Genomic DNA, 14,305 nt, shown 5'->3' on the forward strand with positions numbered 1-14,305 from the left:
TTTCATGCGTCATTGCCTTTTTCTGCTGTATGTGTCCATTCAGCCCAAGTATTTAGGGGCATCAAGCGTTTAATGTGGTTTAATTTTATTTTCATTTTTCAGGTGTGAAACCTCAGGCTGTGTCCTGGGGCAGAGTGGTGCCAGCCAGAGGTAAAGGTGATTAGTATATCATTATTATGAATATGTTGCTTCATAAAACACTTGAATCTGCTCTCCAGGTGTTGGCGTTGGAGCTAAAACAAAAGGAGGTCAGTGCTCAGAAGGCTTTAGCCACTGAGAGCAGGTAGACATTTTCCTGACTGTTCTTTGTATTTTGTCACAGTGCACGGTGCCCTGGGAGCTCTGGGCAGCAGATATGCCAACAAACCTTTGAAAGCTGGAAGTATGTTTCATTTTCTGAAGAAAAAAAAAAGATTTTTATTCTTTATTGATTAATATTGTCATGTTTGCAGTATTTGAACAAAATGGTCTCTCATGGTGTAACGTTAATGCTTACCTCTTTTTAGTTGGCCATTACCCGGTGACCAGTCCACTTGGAGTTGGTAAGTTGTCATCAATTTAAGATGCAGGTCAAGGCAGGCGTTCTTGACCTTTTTGGCCTCGGAGCCAGACTTGTCCACTACAGAGGGACCACTCAAATATCAACACTGAATTAGTAACCTTACTCTTGGATTTTATTCATATTCAATAATTATCTCTAACCTACTTACAGTTTACAACCTTGTCCAATGATATGAAACCATGTGTTTATCACCTATATTATTTATTTACCAGATAAATCTCAGTATTAGGTCAGGCCGATTAGAAAAATAAGTACCGGTACTAACGAAATATACTGCAAAAGAGGGGACTTATAAACAAAAATAAATGTATCTACAACGATTTTGTGCTAAAATGAATAAACTAAATTTGTATTTATTATGTTACGTAACTGTCAATAAAATGTAAGTGCAAATAAAAATACAGTTTCACCATTTTAGTCATCATTTTTGCGCTTAAGAAACTTCTCTACAACTCTAGCCCCAGACTTCTTTTGTTTGTTTGAGTTTGTCATTACTGTCACAAGTGCCAAAAGTGTATTATAACTGAGTACCGAGAAACAGTTGTTTAAGGCACCAATCTGAAGTTCTTGGAGCCAGAAAAATTGCAAAAATAGTCAAAATACCCCCGATAATAACATAAGAATAATAATGCATTATATAGCGCTTTTGTAGACACTCAAAGCACTTCACAGAGAACTGAGAACCCATCATTCATTCACTCCACAATCACACTTGATGGTGGTAAGCTAAATTTGTAGCCACAGCTGCCCTGCGGTAGACTGACGGAAGTGTGGCTGCCAATTCGCACCTACGGCCCCTCCGACCACCACCAATTCATTCACATTCATACACCAGTGTGAGTGGTCCTTGCCCAGGGACACAACAGGGGTGACATGGATGGTAGAAGCGGGGATTGAACCGGGAACCCGCAAGTTGCTGGCATGGCTGCTCTACCCACCGTGCCACCCAATATATGATATAAAGAAGCATAGTTTTGAAACAGAGAAGGGTGTGCAGATTCAATATCAACCTGCATGATATTTTACAAATAATACTATTTTTTTATTTTAACTGTTGTCATAGGAGGCTACAGACCTCTTGGACTAGGAAATGTACCTGCACGGCTACCTAGTGGCTATGGAACCCATGGAGTCTACGGTATTGACATATTGTGTACTTATTAGCCTGTAGTAGGCAGCTGAAATTATTATAATGTTGTATTTACTAGGGGCCGGTCTTGGCACAGGATTACCTCTGGGACATGGACATACAAATGGACTTAGCCTGGGCCATGGAGGCAAACGTGGTAAGACTCTCCTTGGTGGAGATCTGCACTCTACTGTGCCATTCTCCTAAAAAATGTTTGTGTCTTTACAGTTTATGGTGGTGTCCCTCTAACAGGTAAAAAACATCATTGTTTCATTTGAAGTAGCACTGAATGAAATTGGTGCAGTGATCTGCAGTCAGGGAAAGCAAACCAATAACATAAAATAAGTACCAATATTAGTCAATTGAACTGTTTAAAATGCATTTTCTATAATCGTTTTTAAAATGTTCTTAATTAAAAATCGACAGATTCACACATTTCTTGAAGAAACCCAAGGCAAAAACCTGACTTGAGGCAGTGGGAGCCGTGCCTACACTCTGATTGCACAACTCTTCATAAACTGTGTTTAATGTTGTGCCCTTTTCTGTTTATTAGCATGTTGTCAGTATAATATTTGCAGAAACATTTACTATACACTGACATTTTACAGCCTTAATTTAAGTAATGACTTTTACAACAGGGTAACATAGTTTTTCCAAGAAAAAGAGAAGAGCATGGACTTCATATACAAATGACAATAAAACCATAAATGGCTTTTGGTTTTACAAAAAACATGTGTTACGGTCCCAGTGCCGCTTGTCTAGTTTAAAAAGGGACGCGAAGCATCAAGGGCAGACGCTATTGACTTACTGGTTCTTATTGAACAGTTTATTTAACAAAATAATTAAAGTACAAATTATATTGTCGCTTATCAAGAGAGGTTTGGCATGATACACGGGTACGGGTGAGAGACAGAGAGAGAGTTAGAGAGCTCCGCCGCTGGGCTTTATCTCTTTGACACCAGTATGCTATCCAATCACAATAATTAGTAAAACAGACACAGATGAAGGCGTGCGTATGGTGCACGTAACAACATGGTAAAAACATACAGTGGAACCTTGATTTACAAATTTAGCATTCGTAATTCAAAAAGTTTGCACAGTGAAGCAAATTTCTCCATAAGAAACAAGGTAAATATGAATAATGTATTCCAGCCTCAACAAAAGTCCATATTTTAGTGAAGGTTTGTACACTTTGAACATAATATAAAGTACTGTATATCAAATAAACATAAGCGGTTGATGGATCATTTTTATAGGACCTGCTCAGTGGCCTTGTGGTTAGAGTGTCCGCCCTGAGATCGGTAGGTCGTGAGTTCAAACCCCATTTTGAGTCATACCAAAGACTATAAAAATGGGACCCAAATGATTCTCGAGCGTGGCCACCACTGCTGCTCACTGCTCCCCTCACCTCCCAGGGTGTGGAACAAGGGGATGGGTCAAATGCAGAGGGTAATTTCACCACACCTAGTGTGTGTGTGACTATCATTGGTACAACATCAAGCTGCTGTCCCCTATATGTGTTGCTCTGCCAACACGCGCCCCCTTGGTGCCCTTACAAATGATCAAAAATCCTTAACTTTAACAACCATTTTGCTACGATAATAAACATTTTAAAAAGTAAAATCCACTTACCTTAACATCGGCAAAGGAAAAGCGGACGAGAAAGGAGTGGACAGACGGGGGAGAGAGGATGGACCGGGGTGGTGGAGCCGTATGTCTTGGAAGAGGCGTCGCTGAACAAGAGGTAGTCTTCTCATCCGCTGTGAAGTAGGTCCACTTTGACATTTTTACCAGAAAATTTGGTCTCCTCACAATTAATACTTGCTGTGGTACGAAGCCTTCTTCATCGATTCTCCCATGCTTATGAGCGCCATTAATGTACAGTACTTCTTGCAAATAGTCTTATTTTAACTTCATATCGATTCCCTCTGTCTTTTCTACACTGGTATGTTGTCTTGGGACTCCTATTGAGTTAGCAAATTGGACAAAACTTGTCAAAAGCCGAAAAAACACATAATAGGCACACACCCAAAAAAAACCTTCCCAAAAATGTGACGCCTTGTGCCTGCAGGTGGGACACAGTGAATGAAAGAGTGAAACGTTCGTACACAGAGACATAGTTCACATACACAGAGGCATATCTGTCTCGATGTAAGAGTTCAGAAATAGAGGGGTTCGTAAATCAAAGTTCCACTGTCTCTAAAAAACAAATTTTTACCTAAAGGGAATAATTGCTACTTTTTCTTGTCTTCCTCTTAATGAGCAACTGTATTAACGTTGATGAGAACACAAGAATTCCACCAAAACCTCCCAAAGGAGTCAAAGCCTCACCAGCCACGAACCTTGCCGCACGTCACTGGCATAATGCATGTTTGTTTTTATATGTTTTAAATGTGACACTTTATTTTTTGTCAGGATACGGACCTTTACCTGGCATGGGCTACCCTGCGGTCAGACCAGGTAATCAAGTATTTACACCACAAACTCAGAAGCTATTTGTTTCGCCTCATGGTTCACATTTGTATGCATGATTACTCGAACGCTTATAGTATGAGAGGAGCATAAAAGCATTTTCCAAGCAAATACTGTAGATTCATCTTTTCAGCATGGTTTCATCTTATTTTGTATTTGAATTAGACTGACCATGGATGCCAGTCTGTGTAGTCAGTGTCGTGTCTCTGGCCTGCCTCCTTCTCATAGGTAGAAGGGTGGCGTGGGTGTGTGAAGCATTAGGGATGATGCCGGTGATGATTGTTGAACAAAGATTACTTTATTGAAGAGCGAGCATCACAACAGGTCCTGTAGCATGTACAGTATACAGTATATGTAGGGAGAACCTAGCCAAGTTATGTGTGTGTGTGTGTGTGTGTACGTGTGTGTACGTGTGTGTACGTGTGTGTGTGTGTGTGTGTGTGTGTGAAACATCAATCTTTATACACGCCGTACTGTCCCTTTTTTAGTTGTCAACTTCTTTGTTCCAGAATTGGGTTGTACATGTCTCAGCCCGTGACCCTTGGTCTTTTGGGCTGTTAATGAGTTCCACCTGTGTCCTAGCTTCCTACTATTGTCATGGTGGTAGGGCCGAGATGTTTATTTTCCCCTTTTACCCCTGAGACTCTGATTTCCTCCATATAGTATATTGATGGTCTGGAGGACACCCTATTGTCCATGTATTTAGGTTTGGCCACTAAGTAACTGTGGTTCACAAAACTAAATGTTTGCTGACACACAATGCTTTAAAAACATGTGCCATCACATGGCAACAGATACTACATCAGCAAGGTGCATGTCATGGCCGTCGTTATTTGTCGTCGTGGGGTGAACACTTTTTTTGCATGATGATATGTCCCTGTCAGGTGTGTCTGCGGCAGATGTGGGAGGATTGGAGAAGGCCACGCAAGGCCAAGCTGCTCAGGATGGCAAGAGAGCAAAAAGTGGAGCCCTTGGTGCCCCATTGGGAGGTCCAGAAGGAACTCTTGGAGTTGAAAGGTCCAACAAGGAGAGAGGAAGTGCACTCGGCCCTACAGCTCCTGAATTAGATACAGACAGTAGCTTTGCACCTGCTGTACTGGTGACTGGAATAGAAGCTAAAAGCCTCGACCCGAAACTTGAGCCAAACTTGGGGGCCCAAAGTCTTGGTCTGGCTGTGTCCCCCGCACCAGCAGGGGTCGCTCTTGATCCTTTAGTTTTGAAAAGAAAGATCAGTGCAAGTCATGGAGCCACACGGCCCTCTGGAGGAGCCCCAAAACCGGAGTCTGTAGATCAAGACAAGCCCAGAACCATCGATGCGTCTTCCCCTGCACAGAACGGCAGAGGCAATGAGGCATCTCGTCTACAGCGCTGGAAAATCATCAACTGTGGATCCTCCAGGAATTTGGGACACCATCTTGCCCGTGCTGCTCCTCAAGCGCCAAGACCTGAAACATTTGGTCTTTTACCAGCCCCAGACGCCAATCCATTAGCTCGCTTGCGAGCTCCCAGAATCATTTTAGCTCCCGAACAGAAGAGGCGAGGTGTCCTTGGGATCCCGGCTCAAAACTCCAAAGAACGGACAATCAGTGGGACTTCAAGCAAACAACCGTCAAATCCTCAAACACAGGAAGTGCAAAGAAGTAGTATACCTTTGACCCCACGGGCAGGTTTAGGTGTCGGTGGAGGGCAGGAAGGTAAAAGCTTGCCAGACAATTTGATAGTTTACAATAGATGATTGATTAAAATCCCCTTTCTGTGGAGTAGATACACTTTTTGGAATCAGACTCAGTCCTTTTTATTCCTAATACCATATATCTAAATAACAACTGCCTTTTAATTGTTTTCATGTTTCATTTCATCCTCACAAACCAGTTGTTTGTGAGTTCTTATTTTTAGACTTCTATAGTTTGTGTTAGTGTGCCTATATTCAATCTGTTGTGTTCTCATCTCCCTCTGTAGGTTATGGTCAAGGGAACTATCTTGGAGCAGGCCTGGTACCGGGGGCTTATGGACCAGGTAACGCGGGGCACAAACATTTTAACTAACAATCTTTTTTTAGCCGCTTTTTATGAATGCACATTTATACTTCCATTCACTGGCTACAGCTTTAGGCCAGGGAGCATACTTGGGAGCAGGCGGTAAACTTGGAGGTAGGTCTTCACATCGTCTTGTGTACTATTTTCTTGGTTGTTTTTGCAAAATCCCAACTAATTTTCTGTCAAACTTGCCATCTCTAGCTGCTCTTGGTCATGGAGGATATACCAAAGGTCCTGCCGGTGTGCCAACAGGTCAGAATTAGTGTGTGTGCAAAAAATCCCGTACCATACCGACTTAATTGATAAAGTCCTTTAAAAAAACTACAGTTAAAAAACTAAGGGCTTAGATATTATAGATTTGTGAACAGTGGGAATTTTGAAAAGTGGTAAATAGCATGAAAGTCCAGAAGGAATGGAATGTGTTGATGGTTTACGTTTTAACCTAATAATCATAGTTTTCTTTACTTGGTGCCATCTTACACGTATGCTGGCTGTTGCCCCGTAAAATGCTAATATTAGCATGCTAATATTTCATGCTAATTTCATACCTTTTAACCTAATAATAATAGATTCTGTTACTTGCGCCATCTTAAAAATATGCTAGCCCTTTACCAACATTCAAACAATTTCAACATTTAAACTAGACCTTTATATAACTTATAGAAATACTGTACATGTTTCCCTCTCCAAATGCAGTGTAGTGACGGTGAGTCAATGTGTTGTCACAGGTTATGGTAACGGCGCTGCAGGTTATGGTAACGGTGGCGCAGGTTTCCTCGGTGCTCAGGCAGGCAACGGCTACGGTAAGAAGCCATCAAACAAAAGATGAACGTGTAGTTGTGATCCTGTTCTTTGAATAGGATGTGCTTTGAAGCGTCGTATGCAAACAAGCATTTATTTATTTGCCTCCAAATCTGATAGGTCATGGGAACGGTTACGGCAATCCTTATGGAGCTGGTGAGTGCCTCTCACACAATTAAGTGAACAACTCTGTGTAGTTAACTAATAAGGCTAACAAATGAATATTGACTCATTCTGTGTCCGTACCTTTGATACAGGACAGTCACATGGAAATAAAGTGGAAAATACTGGCTTATATTAAATTGTCAAAAAGTAGGATTGTCCAAACTTTTTCTGACCATGCCTGCATACAAACATTTTTTAGACGGACATTCAAAAAGATTTAAGATGGGCCAATCTTTTTTTTAAACAGGCTAAAATGTACTAAGCAATTTAAACAATATATAGGAAAACACCGAAACCAGAACAGATTTGACAAATAATTCTGTAAGACGCATATGATGTTTGACATTTTTGTTTGTAAGTGACAATTTTCGGGGATTTGGGCCACTTTTAAATTTTTTATATTTCTGTGTGGCCCAAATACTGCTTTAAAATCTTCTAATGCGAGTTGGGTTTAATTTTATTATCAGAATATGCCACGGGCCATTAAAAAATGTGCTGCGGGACACAAACTGCTTTCGGGTTGCACTTTGGAAACTACAGTCATGAAGTTCTCAATAACCAGAAAAGCAGAGACCTTCCGCCATGCCATGCCTCTCAATAGTGGTGAAAGTCCTGAATCCAGACGGTGATCCGGATCACCCTCAAAAAGTAGTCAGTTGTTCTTTATCCCAGGGGTTCTTAATTTTTTGGACCTTAGGGCCCAATTTTCCACTACAGAGGGGCCTGGGCCCACTCACATATTAACACTGAATTAGTAATCTTACTTTTGATTTAATAATAGTTAATTATAACAGTAAAAACCATGTCAAAGGATATGAAAGCATGTGTTAATCACAAAGATGATCAAGACTTAGGTCAGACTGATTACTAAAATAAGTACCGTATTTTTCGGAGTATAAGTCGCACCGCAGTATAAGTTGCACCTGCCTAAAATGCATAATAAAGAAGGAAAAAAACATATATAAGTCGCACTGGAGCCCGGCCAAACTATGAAAAAAACTGCGACTTATAGTCCGAAAAATACGGTACTAATCAAATATACTGAAAAAGAAGGGACTCTAAAAAAATTATGTAAAATTAAATTTACGTACAACCACGCAGAGCTAAAATAAATTCCAACTAATTCAATAATAAATCATATTAACAATATATATGTTACTTAAACTGTCTATGGCTTAACTATGACTTTAGCTCCAGACTTCTATTGTTTGTTTTAAATTGTCATTACTGCCACAAGGGGTGGAAAAGTGACCACAGCTGAGAAACAAATATCTTTTGGCGGCCCTGTAGGGGGTTCTCGCGACCCCACAATGGGCCACGAACCCTATGGTTAGTAAACACGGCCATATACCATTACTGATTTTCCTTAAAGTGTCATCAAAATCTGCCCATAACGAAAGAAACGGGGTGAACACTCTTTGTCAGTCATCCACTGTCTTTGTCTTTGCGGGGCCACTATACACACACACACACACACACACACACACACACACACACACACACACACACACACACACACACACACACACACACACACACACACACACACACACACACACACAGAAATGTAAAAGTAAGGTAACGTAGTAGGAATGATCCTGATCAGGCCCAAAGTCTTAACAGTTGTTCTTTAGCCCGATTCGGACATTTCCCGAAGGTTTCATGAAAATCGACCCATAACTTTTTGAGTTGCTTTGCCAGCTACTGCAACTAACTGACAGACTAACAATGACAACTACATAACCTCCTGGAGGTAATAAAAAATCAGCTGATGTATGCAGTTTTTATCCACTGGGTGTCGCTGCCCAGTAGTTTAGTGGCCTATGGATGCTTTTGCTCTACACTTTGATCAACAGTACTGTAATATGTGCATTTTCAGGTGAGGGAACATTTTCATTGTGACCCAAAAGGAAAAAGAAAGTTACAAATAGTAAGTTTAAAATGGTTGAAAAGGCAATTTAACTTTTTAGTTTTGTGAATGTTGCAGCTTTGAATACAGGAAGCTACGCTGGACAGCCTCAGGTACCATACGGTAAGCTAGTCCATTAATATTCCTCTGGTAATGTGCACTTGTTTCGATTCTTATTTTTAAATAAAACAATGAGGATGAGGTCTTATCTTGTTCCAGGAGGACTTGGCGCTGGACTGGACCCGGCTGCTGGAAAATATGGTGAGAATTTTGTACTTGACTGCTGTTTTTTTGTAACTTGTAAATCTTGTTTTCATCCTGCAGCTGGAGCTCAGGGCCCGTATGCTGGCGCTCCTGTGGCTCCTGCCCGACTTGAAGGTAACCTTAAAGTACATCTTAGGAAAACTACTACAGTAGACCCACAAGGCACAGGACATTGATACAACGTTGATTATTACATGCATGTCATTTAAAACTGACATTGAAACAACGTTCCAAAATAGTTGTATTTGTGAATTGAGACAACGTTGATGTCCAACGTTGGATCCACGTTGTTGGTTGGGAAATGACCAAATTTCAATGGTCAAATCAACGTCACAACCTGACATTGAATAAACGTTGTCAAAAAGCATGTTGTTTCAACGTTGTATTTGTGTTGTAGAATATTGGCTGGGAAATTACCAAATTTCAATAGTCAAGTCAACATCAGAACCCAACATTGATTAAACGTCGTCAAAAAGCATGTTGTTTTAACGTTGTGTTTGAGTTGCTCAACCTCAGGACCTAATTCAAAAAGTTCTCAATGTTGTTTTAATATCTTGTGCCTGTTGGAGAACCTCGATTTACAAACTTAATTGGTTCTTGAACAGGGCTCGTAAATCGAAAAGTTTGTATAGTGAAGCAATTTTCTCCATAAGAAACAATGTAAACAAGAATAATTGGTTCCAGCCTTGAAAAAAAGTCCATATAATAGTGAAGGTTTGTACACTTTGAACACAATAGAAAGTGCTGAACGTTACTGTATATCAAACAAACATAACAAGGAGGTGATGGATCAACTGTCTTTTTATTACCAAGCCGAAACAACAAGCTCTGTATGTGCTCCTCTGCCAACACGCACACTAACACAGAAGTCGCTTTGGTGCCCTCACAAACGATCACAAATCAAAAAAACCTTAACAACCATATTGCTACAATAATCAACATGTAAAAAAATGAAAATCCACTTACGGTACATTAACATTGGCACAGGAGGAGCTGTCAAGAAAGAAACAGAGAGGGAGAAGGCAGGCATCGGAGGAAGGGCTGTGTGTGTGTCCTGAAAGATGTATTGCTGAACGAGAAGTTGCTCTTCTCATCTGCTGCATATTAAGTCTGCTTTGGCATATTTTTCTGGACTTTGCTCATCACAATTAAGACTTGCTTTAGTACGAAATCTGCTTTGTCGATTCTTTCATACTTGTGATTGCCATTATTGTACTTCTCGCAAATGGTGGTTTTTTTTTTTTCTACTTCCACAGCAATTCTTTCTTTCTTTCCACGCAGGTTTGTTGTCGTTCTGGCATTCATTTTGAGTTAGCAAAATGGACAAAACTTGTCAAAAGGCAATAAAACACAGAGAAGGCACACGCACTCAAGTACTGAGAAGATACTGCGCCCTGCTTTTTGCCTGCAGGCATGACACAAAATGATTGAATGAATGAAGCACTCGTACACGGAGACATGCTTTGCACAAGGAGACATATTTGGTTCGAGCTAAAAGTTTGTTAAATCAGAAAGTTCGCAAACAGATGTTCGGAAATTGAGCTTCCACTGTATTACATTCCAACCCTTACCTTCTCTGTCATTCCCAGGAGATGGCGGCTATCCATACGCTGCTCAACCTATCGGCCTCAGCGGTGATGGCAGCAAAAGCGCCAGCAAACACGGTGAGAACAAAGTTGAAATTACAAAGTAAAATATTTTTATTGAACATTGTGTTTTCCAGTCTAATGATTCTGTTTTTTGGTGTGTGTTCAGGTGCAGCATACGGCACTCCACAAGCAGGTAAGGCCTTTCACCATTTTCTTTCCTTTCTCCCAGCAAGCACAATATATTGAAACAACATTGAGAACTTGTTGTATTAGGTCCTGACATTAAGCAATTGAAACCTAACGTTGGAACAACATGCTTTTTGATGAGGTTTAATCCTTGTAGGGTTCTGACGTTGACTTGATCATGGAATTTAGGTAACATCCCAACAAATATTTTACAACACACAAACAATCTTGAAACAACATGCTTTTTGACAATGTTTATTCAATGTCAGGTTGTGACGTGGATTTGACCATTGAAATTTGGTCATTTCCAAACCAACAATGTGGATCCAACGTTAGACATCAACGTTGTCTCAATTTACAAATACAACTACTTTGCAACATTGTTTCGAAGTCAGTTTTAAAGGACATGTACGTATAATCAACGTTGTATCAATGTCCTGTGCCTGTTGGGTTAGCGCTAAATCGGTTTTCATTTCTATCATCAAGTGGTCGAATTCAGGGAAGGAAGCAAAAATCGGGACGAGTTGTGAAACTACGCATATTTAAGCATTTTGAGTCAATGGTGGAGGCTGTTTTTGCCAGTAAGCCTTGGCACAAAAAAAGAAGGCTGTTGCTAATATTTTGTTGTGTTACTGGGTTACTGATGAGTGTTTGTGTGTGTGTGCGTGCCAAGGCTATGGGCAACAGCTAGGTGCAAGTCAAGACGCGTTGGGTAAGCAAAACAGACTTCCTCCTTCATCATCACCTTCCTCTCTTGACCTTGCTAAATACTGCGAGCTTCTCCTTGGATCGCAATTTTGGCACAGCAGCACTGCAGTGTATTTCCGAATTATCATCTTGATTTCCACTACTTCAGTAATAACGACAAACTGTGTCGTGATATAACAGATATCTCCACATAAGATCACAAAACCAGAAAAACAGTCATATGAATAAAATGAGTTGAGTATTTTAAGAATGCCAACTACGGTCTATAAATAAAATGGAAAAAACAGTAATATATGAGCTGAAATGCTTGTCTATTTTTTACATTTGTTTATGCATTTCGTTTGAGGAGCAGCACCTTCAGACACCCATGAAAGAAGCGGTGACTTTCAAGTTTGAGCTGTTTCCAGACTTTACTTTTTTTTTCTAACATGGAACTGAATGGAATTTTTTACAGGACAGCAAGCCGGTAAATATGGTGCAGGAACCGGGCGCCTTGCAGGTGGATACAAAGGTGAGAATGAGGGCTGTTTTAAAGTCCTTATAGTAATGTCTGTATCATTCTTACCAACCTGTGTAAAGCTGTCTCGCTTGTCATTGCAAATATTGAAATGCCACTGCTGTTCAGTTGTTTGTGCCGTAAACGTTTTATTTGTGCTCTTAATGTTTTTAAGTCATTCTAAAATACATTTTTGTGTCTTCATCACTGAAACTTAAAATGTTGTCAGTAGTTGGATTATGTCAATAGATTGTGTTTTTGTCTTTGTCAGGCTGATGAAAATGACCTGCTGAGCTTCAAATCTTTTCCATACAGTTTTTTGTTTTTTTAAAATCTTGCTGTGTTTTTATGTTTGTAACCGTCATATGTAACTGGCTTTTGTTAAGCGTTTCTACGTGACAAAACAAGTGAACGATGTATTTGAAAATAAATATGGAAAATAAACTAAATTATTGTTTTTGTTTTTATTTGAGCTTGCAAATGGAAACCCAAATCATGCAAAGTAGTTGCGTGTCAAACCGTGTTTGCCTTCACAAGTTGTCCGTGTCAGCAGCGTCACTGACACCGCATTTGTGCACAGGAAATGTCACCACTTCCTGTCTTATGGGAGCCAACAATGCCTGATAGGAGGTCTTAAATTCTTAGGAAGACTTCATTAAATTCATAAAAAATCATTACATTTTAAATAGAAACATCTGAAAAAACAACAAATGCACAATGAATACGAGGGGTGCACAAAAAAAAAAGATTTACACCCGAATCACGATTCTTATTCATTCTGATTGTAAATTAATTCGTAATTTTCAAAAATCTTTAAAAATAATCTGATTTAAAAAAAAAAAAAAAAAAAAATAAATATATATATATATATTAGGGCTGCAACAACTAATCGATTAAAATTGATTATCAAAATAGTTGGCGATTAATTTAGTCATCGATTCGTTGGAACTATGCTGTGCGCATGCGCGGAGGCTTTTTATTTTATTTTATTTTTATTTTTTTATTTTTTTTGTTTGTTTTATAAACCTTTATTTATAAACTGCAACATTTACAAACAGCTGAGAAACAATAATCAAAGTAAGTACAAAAACAGTACAGAACTTGTTACGTCTCATGAGGTGGAGGTAAGCTAGCCAGTGATGTGTCACGTACAGCTCACGTGACGACGTCGTCTCCTTTGCTGGAAACATTCGAAAAATGGCGCGGGAAAACAGTACGGATAGTTCAGCGGAGAAACATCTTGAGGTTATTGCTTCAATGGAGAAAAGTGTACGACCTAAGTCGTCAAAAGTGTGGGAACACTTCACTTTAAAGACTTCAAAGAAGACCGTTTCCTGCAAAATGGCATGGAAGTACAACATTGCTTCAGGAGCACCTGAAGAGGAAACATGTTGGAGCCATGGTTGAAGGGAAGAACTCACGGTACGTAACTTTTTAAGTCCATAGTGGCAACAGGCATTCATGAGTTCAGCTTTTTTGTGAGTAACGTTAACGTTATGCCTTTGTTGCAATGCGGGGCTGATAATGTGTCTCCGTTTTGAGAGAGAAAACGCACGGTTACCGATTTCGAAATACACGTAGCGGACAGAAATATCTCAGGTTGGTTTCATAATGGATCAATGTAGCCGGACCCGATAAAGCTATATAAATATATTTAGATTTGAGTGACGCTTTAGTATAACTAAATGTTATGAAGGTGCTGGAATATTTCATGCTATTATTCAGAGGCAGCCGAGAAACGAGTACAATATCTGATTCAGTTCTGATCTGATGAGTTACATTTCTGTGTTATAATTGGTGTATGCTGCATCCCCAATGTGCAGAACATGGTGCCAGTATGCTGTTTTTTTTCAATAAAATACTGGAAAGGATAGAAATGCAGTTTCTCTTGTATCCGATTATTAATCGATTAACCGAAGTAATAATCGACAGTATTAATCGATTATCAAATTAATTGTTGGTTGCAGCACTAATATGTATATACATAT

General features: G+C 39.7%; 1 protein-coding gene across 1 annotated transcript; it reads left to right on the top strand.

The window, feature by feature from the left end:
- The first annotated feature begins 222 nt into the window (after positions 1 to 222).
- LOC140679792 (uncharacterized) lies at positions 223 to 12,771 on the top strand. Its single transcript, XM_072915932.1, has 21 exons — positions 223 to 248; positions 323 to 382; positions 507 to 542; positions 1,626 to 1,700; positions 1,771 to 1,848; positions 1,920 to 1,943; positions 4,107 to 4,151; positions 5,048 to 5,857; positions 6,123 to 6,179; positions 6,269 to 6,313; positions 6,401 to 6,451; positions 6,928 to 7,002; positions 7,121 to 7,156; positions 9,153 to 9,197; positions 9,294 to 9,335; positions 9,399 to 9,452; positions 10,928 to 11,002; positions 11,094 to 11,120; positions 11,787 to 11,825; positions 12,276 to 12,332; positions 12,589 to 12,771. Exons 7-21 carry the CDS (start codon positions 4,127 to 4,129, stop codon positions 12,591 to 12,593), a joined length of 1,443 nt encoding a protein of 480 aa, XP_072772033.1. The 5' UTR covers positions 223 to 248; positions 323 to 382; positions 507 to 542; positions 1,626 to 1,700; positions 1,771 to 1,848; positions 1,920 to 1,943; positions 4,107 to 4,126; the 3' UTR covers positions 12,594 to 12,771.
- Positions 12,772 to 14,305: the final 1,534 nt, after the last annotated feature.

This window comes from Nerophis lumbriciformis, linkage group LG24 (genome assembly GCF_033978685.3).
Source record: "Nerophis lumbriciformis linkage group LG24, RoL_Nlum_v2.1, whole genome shotgun sequence".
Lineage (NCBI taxonomy): Eukaryota > Metazoa > Chordata > Actinopteri > Syngnathiformes > Syngnathidae > Nerophis > Nerophis lumbriciformis.